General features: G+C 35.0%; 1 protein-coding gene across 7 annotated transcripts in view; it reads right to left on the bottom strand.

The window, feature by feature from the left end:
• PTBP3 (polypyrimidine tract binding protein 3) overlaps positions 1-21,914 on the bottom strand; it is a 99,894-nt gene that overhangs the window by 56,383 nt on the left and 21,597 nt on the right. For 4 of the 7 annotated variants that reach the window (XM_019749546.3, XM_019749548.3, XM_074330840.2 and 1 more), the window contains one exon: positions 4,830-4,914. In XM_019749546.3, coding sequence (XP_019605105.3) covers positions 4,830-4,914 — 85 coding nt within the window. The remainder of the gene's footprint in view (positions 1-4,829; positions 4,915-21,914) is intronic. The other 3 variants (XM_019749547.3, XM_019749549.3, XM_074330839.2) reach the window with 1 other exon arrangement.

Raw genomic sequence — 21,914 nt, 5'->3', positions numbered from 1 at the left:
TGGTATTGAATTGACAAGCTGGTGTACCCCTACTGGTAACATGTGTGGCTTAATATTCAGCATTAGATTCAAAGGCAGATTCCTGGAGCCCTTTTCTCACAGAGCTCCCTTCTCTCCCATACTTTGTCTCCATATCTCCCAGCTGCCTCAGCCTTCCCAAACTCGCATCTCCAAGTCTTCGACTCAGCAATTCTTCCATGTTTGCTTAGGTTCCCCTCTCCTTACACACAGCTTAGGGAAAAAGCCAGGATGATTATAGGGCTCACCTCATTTGTTCACTTTTCTCTGAGCTCACAGTTCTGCATATAATACTAACATATTTGAAATAACCACTATTTAAGAAAAAAGGTTAATTTCTCATTCATGTAAAAAGTCTAAATGTAGAATTTCCAGGTCTGGAATGGTGACACAGAAAGTTTTCAGTGACTCAGGCTCCAGTTGTCTCTGTTAGGGTACAGCCCTCATCCTCATGATCTAAGATGGAAGTTGGAATTCCTGCAGGTAGCAGTATAATAGAGAAAAAATAGTGTACCCATGTAGAGAAACCCCAGAAGTAACATTTCCATTTATATCTCATTAGCCAGGACTTAATCACATGACCACACCTAAGCTATAAGGAAGACTGGAAAAATAGTCACTTAATCCTGGTGGCAATGTGCCCACATGAAAATTAGGGTTTTGTTAATAAAGCAAATGGAAAAGTATTGGGGTACACAATAAATAGTCTCTGCCCAAATTCCTAAGATTAAATGTAAGAGGAAATACGTATGATTTATAAAGAAAAGTGAAAAACATTTTCAAAATTATCAAAGAACACAAAATAAGACCTAAAAACATGGAATCACATGCCATGTTCCCAGATGGAAAGATAATACCACCAAAAGACCGACATTTCACATTAAGATATAAATTTAACATAATTCTAATCAAAATGTTTAAGATTTTTTCAGGAAATATTGTGGGATGAGGAATTATTTGTTTTAGAACTAGATGAAATAATTTAAAGTTCATATGGAAGAAGATATATCCGCAATAAGCTAATATATATTTCTGAAGAAATATTAATGACTAATATCTAAGTAGAATTACCATATGTCCCAGTTTACCTGGGACAGTCACAATTTGGCACCACTGTTTCAGAATCTTGTACAATTTAATATCCTCACTTTTGAAAATTAATAATGTGAAATAAGCCAGAATAAGCTTAGTAGAATACAATTTTTTTTAACTCCAATTTTTGCCAAGATCTCAGCTAATAATTTATGAACTACCACACATACAGTGGTTACATCTGAAAGTCAACCAGTGAGAAACTGCATCTTTTCACGACTTTTTCACAGACAACAATATCTCCTAACTTCTTCCATCATGTTTTTACCATGACATTGTGCTGTACCAAATTTTGTATTTGTATTATTACCTCCAAAAAATGTTTTATCTTTAATGTTGAATTTTTTACACTGAATCTTCATTAGTGTCAGATATTTCATTTCTGATAGAATGACTTACTGGGATTCTATTGAAAGGATTCAATATTAAACCATTACTGGACAATAACTGATTCTCTAGTGTTCGTAGATGATAAAACTTATATAATTTAACTGTTTGCAAAGTTCTATTAATGGAGTCAACATGTTAACACCTGTCACTTTACTGTTTACACATGGAGAGGAAACTTTGCAAGTTAAATTAATTCAGAATTATGGATTTGTGGATTTACTGCAAGATATAAAATGGAATGGTGATAAAAATTGTATCTTATATGTACCTGGCCAATAATTCCCACATTTTCCACTGACTGACAGCCAAATGAACAGCATAGGCAGCAAGCTTTTAGAGAACTGCAAATATTAGGTCAAATATTACAAAAAATTTTTTAATATATAAATGACCTCAAAAAAAAAAAAAAAAAAAGTGAAATTTCTAGGTGTCAATAGCTAAGCCCCTCAGCAGGATACTGCCCCTCAGTGAAAGGTAAATTAAAAATTTCCCATCTACTAGAGGTATGTAACAAGGTTCAGGGATCTTGATAGAGAAATGTGAATATCTGAATTTTCTCTTTCCTTTTGGTACAGAAATCCCCAAGGCAATAACTTAACACATGCATTAGAACATGTTAGGGGCTAGTGATACCATAAAAAGTCTAGCAGTTCAAACACAAAACTACCCTGGAGATTCTCACGGAAGAAAAAAACAATTCAGCTAAAGACTATCTCACAACCAAAAATTATGAATCTGCACAAGGAAACATAATATACCATAAGCAAATATTTAGCAGATACAAAAAAACAGGAATATTAAACTCCCAAGAACTCCATAATTGTAAAATGTGAAGCTTAGCCCTGAAAGCAAATACTCAATAGAAGAATTAAACAGCACATTAGATGAAGCTTAACAGATGAGTGAATCAAAAAGTGATTTTCGGAAATTATCCAAAATACAAGAGCTGAAGGAAGGAGAGATGACAATAAACATAAGAGGTTAAAACAAATGCAGGACTGAATGACGTGGTCCTATACATATCTAACTGGAGTTCCACAAGGAGGCAATTCTGTGGAGAGCTGGGCACTCCTAAGCAGGATAAACGAAGTCTCCAGCAATGGTCTCAACCCTGGCTGCACCACAGATGTATCACCTAAGAAGCTTTAAAAACAAATAAAAAAACTGCCTAGACTCCCTGCCCACAGAGATTTTGGAAGTGGTGTAGGGTAAGTCAAGGCATCTGTATTTTCTTCAGTGTTTCCCAAGTTATTATAGTGAGCATCCAGGATTGAGAATCTATGACCCATACCTAGACATAAGTAGCAAAATGACAACAAAAATATAGAAAAAATGTTAAGAATAACTACAGAGAATACAATTTACAAAAAACTTAAACTGACAAGACTTCTCAACAACAGAAGCCAAAAGAATCATAGAACAGTACAAAATGCTGAGAGAAAATAACTATCAACTTAGAATTCTAAATAGCTAACTATCATTCAATAGGAATAATGAAATAAACATTTTCAGTCAGTGGGAGAGTTTACCATTTATAGAGCTTTGCTGAAATAGCTACTAAAGAGGATGTGCTTCAGGAAGAAACCCTGAACCTAGAAAGGAAACGGCATACAAGAAGAAATTCAAAACATAAAAACAAAATACAACAAACTGCTGCTGCCTGCTAAACTCACATCTTGTATTTCTTTCTTTTCCTAAGTAATCAATCAACCAAGGTGTTAAGTCTTTCTGGTTATCCATCCCACTACTTCGTAAACATCACCTAAGAAGCCAACTGACCTCAGTTTTTAAAGAACACACAAGGGACCCACTCTAGATGTACTGTAATACTGGGGAATATGGGCAGGAATTTTTATAAAAGCCTACCAGATCAAAAGGATATCAAAAGGATAACCAGGTTTAGGAACTTCAGATTCTAGCATTTCCTTTGCCCAGTAGTTCTCAAAGTATAGGTCCCTCGAATAGCAGCATCTTCTTTACCTGGGATATAGTGCAAATGCAAATTCGCAGGGCCCACTTCTGATCTACTGAATTAGAAATTCTGGGGATGGACTCAGCAACTGTGCTTTAACAAGCCCTCCAGGTGATTCTGATGTCAGCTCAACTGTGAGAAAGCTACTTTGCTTTTGTTTCATGCGCATATTACTGTTTGTTGACATTTCTACATGAACAAATCCGCTGCTGCTGCCCTGCCAACAAAATCTTTCCATTTAGTTCTCTAGAGTGATGTACCATGGTTGACCAATTCCCATATATTCTTAATCTCTTCCCTGAATTTTCTTTCCACCTTTTGCCTTAATTGAACCTAGTCCAATTCTCTTATAGAGTCCTCACATAAAGACTGGTCACTCTCCCCAAACCCCATGTAGCTCAGGGTCTGGAAAGTCAGGTCCACTCATTCTCTAACTCTCTGTAACTCCAAAACCACCTGGGTAAAAATCTCATCTTTTCTGACACTTCACTTTCATTGCTTCAGCTGTCAACTGTGTATGATATTTCACTTCCAAATTTCTCTCGTGATGTTGAGATCAGAAGAACCCATTGTCTACCTGAGACTTCCATCTGGATGTTTCCTCAAACTCAATATATAAAATTCTGAACCTGCTGTGTTTTCCAACTCTGTTCTTCCTATATTTTCTAATATAAATGAGTGGCATCACCATCTCTCCAATTATCCGAGTCCAAAACCTGGAAATCATCAATGGAATCTCTTAATTACCAAACAGTAACTACCAATAATTATCAATTTCAACTTCTTAAGTTCTCTAATTCTCTCCATCACAACTGCTACTACTACAGTACAAATTCCCTTACAAGCATGGCCTACAGAGCAACAGCCTCTTAACTGCTCACTCTCCTTCCAGTATTACACTTCAACTCATTTTACAGTACCCACATTTTCAAAAATATTTTAAATCATATATCTTATGAGGTGTAAATTGTTTCAATTTTTAAAAATCACGTCATCTTAAAATTTTAATACTTCTAGTCTAAATCCATCATCATTCAGCACAAGAGTTTCTATCTAGCTCTTTTACACAATGGCTCAGAGTCACCAACTCAATGATAGTTTTCTCACAACTGTGTAACACACAGAACATCAATCAAACACAGAATTATTGAATTAGATCCAAATTAATCCTTAAAATTTAAGAGAGCTGTAACTCTTAATTTGAACTTTAATGCAATAAATTTTAGTTTCGTTATACATAAATAATGGCACTTCAACATGTTTATAAGAAGAGCAAAATAAGAACATTGTAAAAAAAATTTTTTGCAAGACCATGGAAAGAAAAAATTTCAGATTTTGAAAAAAAATGAAAACTCACCATACACACCTGTAGAAGAAGTAGAATTGTTCATGGTAAAAGGTCCGTTAATGATGCCAGAAGAAAGTAGCTCATCAGATCCCCGCTAAAAAGCAAGAACAACATTCTATTAATATAGCAAGTCTCGGATAATGATCCATATTCACTACTAAAAATATTAAAAGTTAACATTACTTCATCTGCATATCAGGGTATTTGAGGGGTAGTCCTTAAGAATCACAAACGCTAACAGTGGAAGTGAACTTTATAATAAAGAATAATTACTGCACATCTACATGATTGTTAGTTGTTAAAAAAACAGAACAGCCATCACATAATTGGGGGCATACTCCTGCACCCTTTTTTGATTAAACCCAATCCTCTGAAATGTTACATTTGAAGTACCAGAAACCACAGTTAGGGGTTGCATCCTGACATGTTTCTGTAGTATATTTTTAAGTACATTTAGTATATTAATTATGTTTTAAGTGTATTTAGTGTGTTAAGTATGTTAAGTTTTTGTAATATATTTTTAAATATTTGCACGCATTTTGTGCAGCACTCCCCCAAAATCCTAACTTTTGATACCTTCTTTTTCTATTTTTTTTAAGTTGAACACAAAGATGCAGTTTATTTCTATTGTGGCCAAGTCCTTTATATTCAGTGATTTCTCATTCATTAATCTTCCAAATTATCTTTAATATGTACTGTTTCTTAAACAACTACTATGTAAGTAATTTACTCTATTTTTTCAGGTAAGGGTTTTGACCAATTCCAAAACTGAATGGTCACTGCCAAAAGACGAGCCAGACAAGCCTTTTCATGTTAACTATAAGACCTATTACCAAGATTTAAAATTTAAAAAAAAAAAAAAGATTTAAAAGTTTACTTTTAGGAAGGACAATAAATACCGTGTACAAAGTTAAAACCTATTGAAAATGGTAGTTTGTTTAACTTGGTCAATCTTTAAGAAAAAATATTTTGAATTACTAGATGGTAAAACTTAATACCCAAACTATCCTAAAAACAGAGTAGCAATAGTGCTACAACAGATATTTAATGTTTAGGTTTAAGTACCAGTTCTGTAGGGAACAACTTCAGTCTTTGCTGAAGAAAGGCAAACTACCAAAGTGTTTGCATAACAGACGTACAATTATTTAAACAATTTCTGTATTACAAATCCAGAAATTATTCCCTTTGGTTCTTTCACTAGAAGTTTATAGAGACAGCCTGGGACAAGAGGAAGAAATTAAGTAAGCTTGTAAGATAAAATAAAATTGAAAATCTTAACTTCCAGAAAGACGAGAATTACAGCCTGAGTTAAAGCATAGGTCTTCCTGATAATATCTGAAATACAGACTTTAGAAGCCAAAGACAGACTTTGTTTACTGACTACCTGCAGATACGGAAAGGGGAATTTTTGCAATTTTAAGTGTAGTAAAAAACTTAAGCATGCCAAACATGTTTTTTAAAAAGAGGAATTCGGTAAAATATGTTGTTACTGATAGATATATTTTCTACATGTATGTGAGTTTAGTATCAATGTTTCTGTATGTAAATTGAATTAATTTGATCTTAGAAACCACTTAAGAGATCACTTTAGCTCTTTTTTAGACCTGAAGGAGTATGTTAAAATGTCAGCTAAAATTAATTCTAGGTGGTTTACAGATTGAAATGTAAAAAAACTATAGACTCTGGAAGATAACAGAAAAGAGTATCTTCATAATCTTAGAATACGGAAAGATTTACTAAACAAGAAACAAAAACAAAGGAAAATACTGGTATACTAGACAACACTGAAATTCAGAATTTGATTTACAATACATACAAATATTGAATCATTATGTTGTATACCTGAAACTAATATATGTGAATTACATCTCAATTAAAATATTTTACTTAACAAGACATCATTAGGAGGGTAAAAAGGAAAGTCGTAGAATCGGAGTAAATATCTGCAATACATGTAATCAACAAAAGTTGTATATCCATAACTAAGAAAAGAAAAGGAGGAGGAAAAAGAAAAACTCCACAAAGAATAAGAAAAAGTGAAGAACAGAAAACGACAAGACAGTTGAGCAGGCACCTCACAAATAAAGTGCCAAACTTTATTACTGTTCCAGATTATTTTGTGCCCTCTCCTTTTTCTGTGGAAGGACGATTCATCCCCATCCATGGCCATGTGACTTTTAATGCTTCCTGTGAGATAACAATACAATAGGTCCCTGGCCTGCTGACATTGAGCATGGTTTTATGATATGCACTGGCCTATAGAATATGAATGGACATGACCTACACGACATCTAAGCAGAAGCTTCAAAAGGTATTAGGAGTTTCTGCTAGTTTTTTCCTCTTTCCCTCTGAAACAAGAGCATATCCCAAATAACAGCTGCTCTTTCAGCCTGATTCCCAGAATAGAACACAAATAGCTCTGCAACAACCACTAACATTGTAAGTGAACAAGAAATGAATGCTTTTATCTCAGCCATATTGAAATGACTAATACCATATCAAATAAACATATATGAAAGGATGCTTAACCTCATTGGTCATCAGGGAAATGAAAGTTAAAACCACAATGAAATACTAGCATGTCAAAAAGGCTGAAATAGCAAGTGTTATAAGAACGTAAAGCAACAGAACTCTTGCATGTTGCTAAAGGGAGTGTAAATTGGGACAACTTTGGAAAACTGACCCAATATACTAAATTTGACTATATGAATATCTTAAGATCCCTATGTATTCTATTCCTATGGATACACTCAAGAGATTGCCTGCTTATGTGCACCTAAACATGTGAGAATGTTCTCAGCAGCATTATTTCTACTAGCCAAACTGGAAACAACCAAATGTCATCTATGAATAAATAAATTTGTATAAATGCATGATTTATAGCAATGAGAATGAACTACTGCTCTACACACTAATATAGATGACAAACATAAGAAGTCGGTCACAAAAGAATACATACTATGTCATTGCACTTACACAGAGTCAAAAATAATAGTCAAAACTAAATTATACATCTAAACTATGTACTCTAAATACAAAAGATGGGACCCCTTCCTCACACCATATACAAAAATTAACTCCAAAAAGGTCTGTATCTAAATGTAAAACTATAAAACTCTTAGAAGGAAACACAGGAGTAAATCTTCATGGCTTTGGGTTAAGAAATGGCTTTTTGACACCAAAAGCACAAGTGACAAAAGAAAAAAAACACACAGATAAATTGTACTTCATTAAAAATAAAATATTTTTGTAATTCAAAGGACACCATCAAGAAAATGAAGACAAGCCAGAGAATGAGAGGGAATATTTGCAAATCATGTATCTGACAAGAGACTGGCATCCAGAACATATAAACTCTTACAACTCAATAATAAAAAGACAAATAACCCAATTAAAAAATAGGCAAAAACTTCAACAGACATTTCTACGAAGACGATATACAAATGGCCAATAAGCATATGAAAAGATGCTATCATTAGTCATTAAGGATATGCAAATTAAAACCATAAAAAGATGACTTCAAATGAAAATTAAGACCATATCACACACCTATTGGAATAATTAAAATTAAAAATTACAATATCAAATGCAGGTGAGGATGTGGAAGAAACTGGATCTCTCATACATTGTTGATAGGAATGTAAAATGGTACAGCCACTCTGGAAATAGTTTGATGGTTTCTTAAAAAACTAAACATACACAGCAAGCTCAAAAGATTACATGCTCAAAATAAAAACTCACATGTTCTATGATTGCATTTACATAACATTCTCAGATTGACAAAATTATAGAGATGGAAAACAGACCAGTGGTTACCACCAGGCAGGAATGGTTGGAGATAGTAATAGTTATATCATTATAAAAGGGTACCAAAGGGAAATCTTTGTGGTGATGGATTAATTCTGTACCTTGATTATGGTGACAATTACATGACTCTACACATGTAATAAAATGAAACAATTATACAAAGGCATTGTATCAATGTCAATGCCCTTGTTTTGATAGTGGACTACAATTAAGATGTAACCATTGGGGGAAATTGAAGGGTACACAGGACCTCTCTACAGTATCTTTACAACTTGCTGTGAATCCCTAATGTTTTCAAAATAAAAATTTAAAAAAACAAAAAACAACCACACAAAAAACCAACTGTGACAAGAAATACACCATTCTGAGCCAGAGGACTCCTACTGACTTGAGAGACTTCTTGCTCGCCTAAACTAGTCATTGCCATCACCTGTGCTAAACCCTCAAGCGCAGATAATAAAATTGGTCAAGTTGTCAAATACCAAAGCTCATTCTCAGAGCTCATCCCTTCTATACAATGGTGGTCCAGAAAGACAAGAAACATTCAAAAACAACCACGTGAATGGTATTCCTTACGGGAATACATATGTAAGGAAAAGGAAGGAAAGACTCAAAAGGCAAACAAGATACACCAAAAAAATAATACAACTTTAAGTTATGCACAAACAGTTCTTCTTAAAATGAAAAAAAATTTTTTTTTTGTAGAAAATATAATAGCCTCTCCTAAATAAAATACAAAGGGATACAACAGCTCAATGGAGAAGCAAATGAGAATTCTACCAAAGGAGCTAAAAGACAGATTGATAAGAAACAAGAATAAAAGCAGCATCACCAAGTCAGACATTTAAAGAGAAGGATAAGAGAGCCCGAAGTGCAAAACCCCTTTCTACCATCCAAAGTTATCTGCTGTGAGGAACCAACTTTTACTTTATAATTTCAATATAAAAAAGCTAGAAAGAACAATTTTCAGGAAAGCACTCTGATGGAGACACATGAGGTTACTACCTAAAAGGCATCTAGAGCTGGTGTCAAACTGTTAATACAGACCCAGGCAAGGCTTGTCAGCTAAGAATCAGTCCAAAAGGTTGATTTTAGTCTTCTTAATGCACACATGCCGTTTCAGTTTGAGGAGAGAAGTGAGTTAGTCATGGTTCTTCCTATTTCTACCTTATTCAATGAACTCCACACCTAGTTTCCTAACAAATAAATCTCCAATCAACCATTAACATGAAATTATTTCTTGTTGCTTACTGAATCAAGTCTAAATGTACTGTGATGCCAATTAAAAGCTCTTTCTAATCTGGACCTCCTATTCACAGTAACACTCCTGTCTTGTAATTTCCCCCAAATACATCCTATTTATTCCTGCCTCTTTTTATGCTATATTCCTGCCTCAAACACTATCCCTTCATTACACATCCAATCCCACCTATTGGTCACAGATAAGTAATACCACAACCCTGACATTTTTTCTATCCTAAAAGTGAAGAGGTTGAGCTTAATTTTTATTGTCTTTCAACATTAAAATGTGTATGGTTCTAGGATTTTAGTACACTTCACATAATATATTCTTCATATGTATAACTGTCAGTATCACACATTTGGTCAAATATGTACACAAAGTTTTTTCTCAGCTACTTTGAGGTCCGATTATTGTGCCTTGTGCTTGATTGTATCCCCCCATTTCCCATAGCAGTGTCAAGTACGTGGCTTTCTACCTAGCTATGCATTAATCACCTGTCCAGTTTATTAATAAAGTAAATCCTACATACCAGGTCCTGCCCCAGAGATCTTTAACCAGAAGTGAAACAGACAATTCTTCCTTTTTGAGTGGAAGACAAAACTACAAGAAATCTCAAATTCCTACTTAACAATGTAGAGTAACTTCAAGTTACTAAGACACTACAGAGACTACTAAGAAGCATTTTTACTTCTACAGAAGTCTTTCAAAAATATCAGAATTAGCACATGACCAACTCCTTTTAATATTACCCACCCAAGAGATTGGCTCACAGTTTGCATAGTAAAGAACTTAACGTTGGCCAGAGAGGTCAGGTTTTTGCCCTCTCCTTTTGGGAGGTAATCTCTAAGCCCCTAGAAGGTCAGGCCTGAGAGAAGAGTCTTTTTTTAACCTGGGGGCTTTGAGTCACTTAGGGTGGGGGCTGGCTACACCTAAAACACCAACAATGTGATTTAGGGGAGGGGCTTTTGGGAATGCCTGGAGGAGCTGGAGACTGGAGCCTGAGATAAGCTTCAAGGGCAATCAATTGGGCCCACATAAAAGAGCCCCCTCAATAAGAAATATAACCACCAAAGCACAGGTGAGCTTCCCGGTGTGACATACTCCATGAATACTGTCACATATTGATGCTGGGAAAAGTAATGTCTTGACTCCACGGAAGCTCTGTGTTTGGTTACTTCCCCAAACTGTGCCCGATGTGTGTGTTTTTTCCTTCGGCTGATTTAAATTTATATCCTTTCCCTGTAATAACCACTAACCATAAGTATAACAGCTTCCAGTGAGTTCTGTAAGTCCTTCTAGCAAATTATGGGACCTGACAGTGGCTTTGGAAACCTCCCAGAAAGTATAATTGGTGTCAGAAGTGAGGGTAGTCTTTTGTGGACCGTGTTCCCTAAATTTGCAGAGAGCCTAATTCTTCTCATGGTTAAATGATAAATCAATTTTGAAAAATAAGAAAATTATTCACTTAGCAGATTTTTAAAAACTTTATTCTTAACCTTTGAATTACTATTTGGACTTGTAACTGTAAAAGAAAAATTTAATCTAAAAATGTAATTAGGGGCCGGCCCGGGGGCTCAGGCGGTTGGAGCTTCGTGCTCCTAACACCGAAGGCTGCCAGTTCGATTCCACACAGGCCAGTGGGCTCTCAACCACAAGGTTGTCAGTTCAATTGCTGGAGTCCTGCAAGGGATGGTGGGCTCCACCCCCTGCAACTAGAATTGAACGCGGTACCTTGAACTGAGCTGCCTCCCGCATGGCTCAGTTGGTTGGAGCGCCAGCTCTCAACCACAAGGTTGCCAGTTCAATTCCTCGAGTCCTGCAAGGGATGGTGGGCTGCGCCCCCTGCAACTAACAACGGCAACTAGACCTGGAGCTGAACTGGGCTGTGCCCTCTACAATCAAGATTGAAAGGACAACAACTTGACTTGGAAAAAGTCCTGGAAGTACACACTGTTCCCCAATAAAGTCCTGTTCCCTTCCCCAATTAAAAAAAAAAAAAGTGATTAAATATTCAAGCATAGAAAAATTGGAAAATTGAGCTTAAATTTATATGGCATTTTAAATAAATTAATGCAACATCTTAACTATCATATTTAATGTAGCCAAATAAAATATATAAACTATAATAATAAAGAAATGGTGAACACTGCAGAGTCCTCCAGTCTTCAAAATAAAACCATTGAAGTTTGATAATTCCAGATCTTTCAATAGTAACAGGAAGAGCTTTTAAAAAAAGAATATGCCTAAAATAATGCATAGGTAAAGCAGACCCTACAGTAGCAGGTGAAGTGCTGACATCACTATTTTTATTGCCTCATTATATAAGAAAATTAAAATATTTGATCTTAAAATTTCATATCTGGAAATTCTATCTTACATCAGAGATGGGGTTTACCATTCATCACATAGAATAAACAACACATCTCTGAAATAATATGATCCTTAAAAAAACCCTGGTAACTTCTTGACCCTAATAATTTCAGGATATGATAAACAAAAGACAAAGAGAACAAAAGAAGTTTACATTTGAAAATGCAGTCATAAAATACATTCTGATAATCACAACTTACTGGTCAAGTTTTCCCCCCAAGAATTTATTTTCAAATTACAGAAAATAAAGGTTTTTATAAAAAAAAAATATTATAAAGCTCAAATACCAAGAGTCATGTTACTTTGTAAAGCTCTGTAAAAGATGAGAAAAACACAATTAGCTCTGTATTACTTTAAGCATTTCCTTTCTTTTAAAAAACTTTTCTTTCCTAGACATACATTCTCTTACAAACACATCACTACCTATAATTAGACTACTTCAGTATAAAACAAAAAGTATTTTTGAAAATTATACTTAATATTTATAAACTAAGTGTCTGAAAACTAATTTTCCATTATAGTAAAGGAAAAGCAGTACAAACCTAGGTAAAATTGAGTATCTCTCTCATAAAGTCTGACTGCTATGATAGATAAGAGATTATATCTCTTATCTCAATCTCTTATATGATAGATAAGAGATAATAGTTTAAGAGATGGCTGAAGATAAGCAGAATGAAGACATTAAAAAAATAAAAGGAAAGCTTCTTTGGATGAGTGACCGTAGAGGAGCAAGAAAAGGAAGTTGTTAAAAAGAGAGGGGGAAAAAAACCTCAGTACCACAGGTAAGCAAATTAACATTATAAAAAAAGCTTTAACAAGCCAAATAATAAGGACAGGGTGGTGCATGAACAACACTGGATCAACAGTCGCCTTAGAAACACAAGTAAATTTACACAAGTGTAGCAGTTGTTCTGTGGACTTGTCAGCTCTATGGCTAAGTCAACACACTAATCAGCTTCACTGCCTCAAGTATCAATTATTAAAGCTCTCTCCTGCTGAAGAATAATTAAATACGCAGGGCCAACAAAGCAAAGGAATATTGTTATTAAGCAGCACAAATAAAGTATGTCATTATCAAATTTGATGGGAAGTGGTTTTATTTAGCATTAAAGTGAGATTATTAATAAGATAAAAGGCAATCCACACAACCGAGAAACAGCCACTAAAATAACATGGGAGGAAGATTCTGAAAATAAACCATTAACTCATGGTTAACTTCGTATCATGAAACTTCGTATCATAGCTAAAATGGACATGAAATTCAAGAAGAATGTTTGTTTCAGTCTGTCAAGATACTATGACCATAAAAAAGAGGCTATCAAAAAAATTCACAATTTTCCATGATCCTAGAACTTTTTTTAATAAAAGAATCTTAAATATCAAAATTAGTATCTACTTTGTAGTCCCCTGCTAGAAAATTTGTAGCAGATGGTCTAGTGACCCTTTGTGAACACTTCCCAGAATAGGCAACTCATGTTAATCCTGCTCTGTTACTATGTTTTTCCATAAACAGAAGTAAAAGTGCCATTAAGTAGTCTCACCATTCCATCTACACTGTTGATTGTGGTCTCCTAATTATTCATTCACCTTTATATCCTCCTCCACAGAACCTACTAAGTTTTTTTTAAACTGGCAATTTTTTTGTTTTGTTTTTAATTTTTTATTGGGGAATATTGGGGGACAGTGCGCTTCTCCAGGGCCCATCAGCTCCAAGTTGTTGCCCTTCAATCTAGTTGTGGAGGGCGCAGCTCAGCTCCAAGTCCAGTTGCAGTTTTCAATCTTTAGTTGCAGGGGGCACAGCCCACCATTCCATGTGGGAATTGAACCGGCAACCTTGTTGTTGAGAGCTCGTGCTCTAACCAACTGAACCATCTGCCCCGGAACCTATGTTTTGCATGTAAGGTATGTTCAAAACATTTTTACTTAGAAAATGAATAACTATAAAGATAAGCGAATAAACTGAATATTCAGAGAGGGTTTCAGATTGTGAGACAGTATGTGACAACTCCAAGTAGTTTTTTTTTTTTTAACATGTAGCCTTTTGTTAGCATTCACCCTATCACAGACTCCTGTCATACTAAACACATCCAAATCCCAAAGGCACGCTTACAAATGACTTGGAGATCATATCCCCACAAATACTGTGGCCCCATCAACACTCCATCTACTAAATGAATATGATTATCCCTAAACATAATACCTAAAGAACAGTTACCCCCTCCCACCAAAAATAAGAATAGTTACCAAATTGTTTATTGTAACATTTTCCTTTCCAAGGCTACCACTGTTGAGATTTTAGGACAGTGAGAATAAAAAGGGTGGTAGTTAAAGATGGGGCAAATTCTTCAAATGTACAGGTGTGGCAATGTTGAAAATCCCATTTATAACACAATTTCATATAAATAAAATGAATTTGATGCCTTCTTTTTATGTGTGCATCTTAGCAATATAACATTAATATTTTTTAATGGCTAGCAAATTTCTCCTTCAAAAGCCATGTAATTCATGATATCCAACCAAAATGCCATTCACCTGAATATTTATTTAGTTCCTACTAAATAAGCCCATAAATATTGAATTCAATATATATATAATTGTTGTAGCAATAATATTCATTCATTAAACAAATCCAATAAATATTTACTGAGCACCAAATATGAAGCCAGGTGTTTAATCAGTTGGGGAAAAATCCCAGTCAACAGAAAATAATCCATGCCCTTATTTTACGGCATTTACAATCTAGCAAAAGAAAAAATAATAAACTGAGAAAATTATAGTATGTTTTAAAGTCATAAGTGCTTTTTAAAAAGTAGGATAAGGAGCAGCCAGAGGTAACGAGGAGAATTAGGATTTTAAATAGGTGGTCAAGGAACGATTTAAGAGAAAGTGACACTTATGCAAAGTCTAAAAGAAGGGAAGAAGCAAGCTATGTTGATATCCGAGGGAAGAACGTTGTACGCATAGAATGAATGCCTCGCATGTTCTAGAAAACAGTGAGAAGGCAATTATGACGGAAAGAAGTGAGCAAGGGGAGAACAGAACTAAAGAGACTGGGGGGTATGTTACAGCACACGGGGCTGTCGAGGTCCAGAAAATGTTACTGTGTGAAACGAGGGACAGAGAGTTTGCAACAGGAGTGATGTGATTTGATTTCCTTTGTAAAGGATCACTCTGGTTGTTGTGGTGAGAATAGTCTGTAATATCCCTTTCCGAGGAAAGCGGCACAGACTGCCATAAGGAAACTACGATGATAATCCAGAAGAGGGGCCGACAGAGTGGCAGTTACAGTGGAAGAATGGTTGGATTTATAATATACTTAGAAAGATTTGCTAATAAATTAATGTGGGGTGGGAGAAAAAGAAAGTCAAAGATGTCCTGGTTGTCCCAAATAGCCTTCAGTGTAAAATATTCTTATAGTCAGTCCAGACATTTTAAAGTTTATATACATATTCTTTAATTCTCACAATTCTGCAAAGCAGGTATTATCATCCCTCAAAGAAACTAAGTATCAGAGAGACTGTATTATTTGACACAGGTCAGAGAGGGTACATGGTACAATAATGGTTTAACAGAGTTTATTTTCATGACAAATGGTCTATTTTTCACCCCACATATCTATTCTTCTTAGTTTAATAAATCTCCCCTCAATATTTTATACCAACCCTTTGATCCATTTATTCCACATCTACACATTATTTTATATTAGGACTGTATATAAAGATTTATATATGAAATCATCCTTTACAAGAGCAAAATAAACAAAACATAAGGCTAGTTAATACTTACTGACTGCTTAGTATATGCCAGGTACTGTTCTATGCACTTTACCATACACATTTTATGTAATCTAAAAAACCTTCGATTGTAAGGCCCATAACTTAATCTAACACCTAGAAAGAAAAAGTGCTACCAATTAAGTTATAAATACAGTATCAACTTTAAGATGCTTTCTGATGTCAGAAGTGTTACTATAAAAAGAAAAGTGTGCCTTAGAATCAATGAAATATCAAATCCTCACAAAATTCTAATTGTGGACTCAACTTACTATATCTCATCTCACATTTATTAAAAATACTAATTCTATCCTTTTTCTTACCACATTTTAAGTTTTGAGCCTTTTGCAATTGCTCCCCCCCCCAAGGTGAAAATTAATGGAATATTAATATATAATTTTGAAACCACAGGTCCTTACAAACTGCTTGTGAAAGGTATTTCTGTTAAGAAAAGGAGAAAGTGTTCTCTCTTCCACTATGGCTGCAGAAAAAGACACAATTCTGGTCAGAAAACTGCTTACAAATGGTATTTCTAACAAAGGAGTCCTGTGATCACCTGAATTCTTGAAAGCATAGCTATGTCCTGTAAAAGCAACAAAGGTCTGGATTTTAGGTAATTGTCATGCTTACTAATTTACTTCCCAGTAGCAATACTTATACTGACAACTATTTTCTGAAATATACATACACTTGTTTTTTTTTAAGCTAATCATTAAAACTTCCCTCTTCTCACATTCATAAGTAAAACAACAATTTTTTTAGATTTCTCATAACAGAGAGTTGGAAAGCCTAATATTTTAGGAATCAAAAAATGAAGGCACACATGAATTAAGTAATTTATACAAATCACACTACAAATAAAGAGCAGAGGTCAGTATTCAAACCCATGTAGTCCAATTTCAGAGTCCATGCTTTTAATTGCTAAACTACACCGACTGCCAAAGTATTGAACCATCACTGTTTTCACAGTAAGCGATTAGTTAAATGAGTTACAATACATCCATGCAATGAAATACTAGGTGGTTATTAAAATGATGAAGCACCATACTTATCAACCCAAATATAAATTCACAAAAAACTGTTCATTTTGAAAGCCATATATATTAGTTATAACATGTACTTTCCACTTTCGTAAAAATAAAATAATAATAAAGACGTGAACATACTAGAAGTATACTTAAAGGTTTAAAAAACAAATTCACCTATATGTTAAAAGGTATTATAATATCTGGCTTTTACTTTCTCTTTTATATTTATCATATTTAAATGTTAATTAATCAGAGAAAAGGGGGCTATTTTCATTTCCAAAATAATGAACTTTAAAAATGTTGCCAACATCTGTCTCCTCCATAGCTGGGTCTTCCAATCAAACACATTTCATAAGCATTTTTGGTCAATTCTACTACTGGCCATTACTGAACATATTATCATCCCAAAATGTTAACAACAACAAAAATGGTTTTTTAATTTAAAATTTCTTTTGCATCATTTAGTGATCTGCAAGCATTTCTGAATTTTGTAACAGCCACTGTATGAACTTGGGCTAGTTTTCACGTTTTTTTAGTTCAAGAAATAGCATTAAGAAATCAGAGTGAATGGTAATGAGCCCCAACAGATGAAATTTCAATGCATCACAAAAACAGGATTGTGTTCTAACTTCCTTTTCATTTTAGTGAAACTATAAATACACTTTACTGCTTTGGCAGACTGGAATCTATGCTTCTATCTCTAATTCTAATAAAATGGTATACTATTTGTCCTCAAACAAACCAACTTCCAAAAATAATGAAGTTTATTAACCAAATACTGTCTGGAATATTAATTTTCCTAAAGCCAACAGAGACACCATGGTGTAAAAAGCAGAACATGAGCTTTGGAAACAAACCTTTGTTTGAATCCAGCCCCCATCACTTCTTACCTGTCTGACATTGGGTACTAGGTTATAATAACGTTATAGGTATGGTATCCTGCAAAACTGGTCTAATCTTACAATAGATATGCAAAGTTTCCTCTTGAAAAGTACTTCTTGTATACTGATACCTAGCAGGATAGGGATAAAATGCATTTTTTATCTGGGGGGAAGCAAATGCTGTATTGGTGAATACAATGTTGATGTTCTGTCTACTTATTCTATCAATAATTGAGAGCAGTGCTAGTCTTTGTCTAATGCATTTGGCTATTTCTTCTTTCACCCCAAACTGTTATACAACTTCTCAAAAAAAAAGTCTTATTTTCATAAGCAGGAATTTTCCTGAATGACAAATTCTAAAATCTCAGCAGTGCTGCTAACTCAGTCAAAAAGTTGCTTCTCTTCAACTACTACTGCTCTGTGGCTGTGGATGCTATTGCTCCAACATGTCATCACTAGCAGTATAGCTGTTGAATGAAGTTCCTGTCTGCAAGAGTGATGGGCATAAACCAGTTAACCTGCCAGTATTTCCTCTGCATGTTAAAAAAGAAACTCTCCTATGGTGATACTCAGCTACTGTTGCTCCTAACCTCCCAAAGTTATAGAACTCTCAAATTCTATAGATTCACCATTCTCTCCCTCTCTCCACCCGCTTCACATGCAGACATATGCACACACACACGCACACCCTACCGCTCAAATCACAGCAAATTTTTTAGTGTCAGTGTCTAGAATTAGCCTAAAGGCCACCCCCAGATTCAATAATTCTCTAAAAGGACTCACAGGACTTGGCACATAGTTGTGTTCTAAGACTTACTATAGTGGAAGGATACAAAGGAAAATCAGCAAACAAGTGTATGGGGAAAAAATCCAGAGAAAACCAGGTGCAAGCTTCTAAGAGTTCTCTCCCAGTGGAGCCACATGGACAGGCTTAATTCCTCCAGCAATGAACTATGATAACATATATGGAGTGTTGCCTACCGGAGAAGGTCATTAGATTCAATGCCCAGGGTTTTTATTGGGCGCTGGTCACACAGACACTCTCTGCTAAGCATGTACCAAAATTCCAGATTCTCAGAAAGTATAAACTGTATCATCTACACAAACAGTTTAGGCACAGTGAGCCACTCTTATTTAAGGAAAGACAGATCATATCAATATAGGGAACTACATACCAACCAAGGGCCAACCTTGTAAAGTTGTAAGCAGGAGGGCGCAGCTCACAGTGGCCCTGCAGGGATCGAACCGGCAACCCCAGTGCTACCAGCACCACCCTCCAACCAACTGAGCTAACTGGTCACCCCCCCCCCCGCCCCCCCCCCCCCCCCGGCCCTGTAAGCTGCCTTTCTAAGGATAGCAGTCTCCATCCAGCCTGCTACATTAACTATTTTCTGCACTTTGCCAAGCCCAAATGGCCAAGTAAGTCTTTATTTTTCTTGTAGTTCTCTGGTAAGGCTGGAACCCAGACACTTCTTTAGTTAAGTTTCTATTTCCATAGCCACTGCCACCGCCGGCCGTTGCAGCTGCATTACCGTAGCAATGGATTTGAACGGGGAAAACTGGAGGCTCTGTGCAGCCTCCATAAGGTCAGAGACAGGACACGGCCCTGTAGGGTTAAATGGGTTAAACAGCACAGGCTATGGAGTCACACCCTCTGAATTCAAACCTGGGCTCTACTACTTACTATGTGATGGGTAAGTTATTTGGTATCTTTGTACCTCAGTTTCCACATCTGAAATGGGGAAAATACAAACATCTTCCTCATAGTGTTGTTGTGAGGATTACATGCAAAAATATGCACAATGGACTTAGTAATTATTATTATTTAAAAGGAAGTTTCCTTCCTCCTCTGCCTAGTGTTCTATCTCAGATTAACTGACAATCAGAATAACCAGAGCCTTATACCTGTGTCATGATACTACATTAGCAATGGCTAAAGTATCAAAGCATATCATCAATATACAGTGGAGAAAATGGACTTTTTATAATAAATGGCATTTGGACAACTGGGTATCCATTTGGAAAAAGATAGTTGACTCCATCCCTCATACCACACACCAGGATAAAATCCCAAATAAATCAAGATTAAATGAGAAAAATAATCATACAAATATTAAGAAAATGTAAGTGAATTCCTTTATAACCCTGAATCGGAGAGCCTATGACTCAAAATCCAGAGCTATACTACTACTGCTACCGTGTTTCCCCGAAAATAAGACCTAGCCAGACCATCAGCTCTAATGCGTCTTTTGGAGCAAAAATTAACATAAGACCCGGTATTATATTATATTATGTAAAAACTGGTCTTATATTATAGTAAAATAAGGCCAGATCTCGTATTAATTTTTGCTTCAAAAGACGCATTCAAGCTGAGGGTACAGCTAGCTCTTATTTTCGGGGGAAACACGGTACTACTACTCCTACTCCTAGTAATAATAATAATAATACAAAATCCAATTATCCACAAATCAAAAGCCTCACATGGCAGAAAGTTTCATAAGCAAGTCAAATGACACACTGGGGAAAATACTTGCAATTCATTACAAACAAAGGATTTACTTCCCTAATTTATAAAAAGCTTCTAGAAGCTGAAAAGAAAAATACTGAGGCAATAGAAAAGGAACAAGAACCAACATACCAAAGCAAAGGGATTAAAAGCCCTCAAAGATATAAAAATATGCTGTAGCTCACTCATAAAAGAAATACAACTAAAGTGAGAACATTTCTCACCAATACGATTGGCAAAATCCAGAAGTTTGAAAGGACAATCTTGGCAAGAACTGGGTTGTGCAAAATACTACTACCCTAATGGAGGTGAACCTGTTACTATTTACCTACAGATCTACCTTTAATCTTTGAAACAGCAACGCCATGTCTGGACTCTACTTCACAGATACACCTGCATACACATGGAATGACATACGAGTATGTACAAGATTATTCACGAGGAACTGTTTATTAGAGATCAATACTGGAAATAACATTAGAATCCAAAAGAGGACTTAATAAATAACTTCTAGATCCACAAAATGTTTTGCACCTGTTAAAAAATTAGAATGGGGGAACTCTGAGGAAGATTCCCTATGTTTTGGTGAAAAAAAATCAAAGTGTACAACAGTACATATAAATATGCTACCTTTTGTAGAAGAGGAAGAAAAAAATGTATTTGCCTTTATTTGCATAACTAGAAGTTTTAAGAAAAACTAATAAAACTGTTACCTTTGGGGAAAAGACAAAAAGTGGGACAACACCGCGAAGGAGAGCTCTTTCATTATATACAGATAGCTGAATTTATTTTTTGTTGAATTATTTGTTCTTTTAACTTTTATTTATGAACTTAACTTTTATTTTTTATCAAATAGAGATACTATACCATTAACATATCAAACATTACAAAGGAGTTGATATGATAAAAGCAAATCTCTCCATCTATATCCCAATGTTTAAACAATCTTAGTAACAGTTGTCCCCATAAACCAAATATGTTTATACCACTACTTTTGAGTTACCAACTTTAAAAATAAACTGATTAACCTTAATGTGAAAACTTTAGAAATTATTTCTTACACTTCCTCTTTTTTATCCTCTCCATGTACGAAATATATATTAATACTTACATAAGTATCTTTGAACTTTAAATATTATACTTTTTTAATTTCTTGATTCTCCATTTTGAAAGACAAAGTTATTAGTGCTAGTAATCTGTTGTTCTCTCCTTCCGTCCCTCCCTCCCTCTGCCAGCCTCACTTTTACTTTTTTATTACACTCTTTTTATTACATTCTGCACTGCAACAACAGTATTCTGGGCTTTGCCCGTTTATGTCCTGTCCAAAGGTTGACTCAAAGTTGGAAATTAATAAGCAGCATTTACATTTTTATGACTATGTAAGGAAATGTAATCCTGGCACACTTCACTTTTTACTCTACGGTCTAATGTCACAAACTTAGGACCACTTAAAAAAGATTACAGTATTTCTAAAATCAAGATCAAA

This window comes from Rhinolophus sinicus, chromosome 16 (assembly GCF_057876585.1).
Source record: "Rhinolophus sinicus isolate RSI-liver-muscle chromosome 16, RSI-T2T, whole genome shotgun sequence".
Lineage (NCBI taxonomy): Eukaryota > Metazoa > Chordata > Mammalia > Chiroptera > Rhinolophidae > Rhinolophus > Rhinolophus sinicus.
Note: the sequence above shows the minus strand (reverse complement) of the source record. Positions and strands in the feature narration are given on the sequence as shown.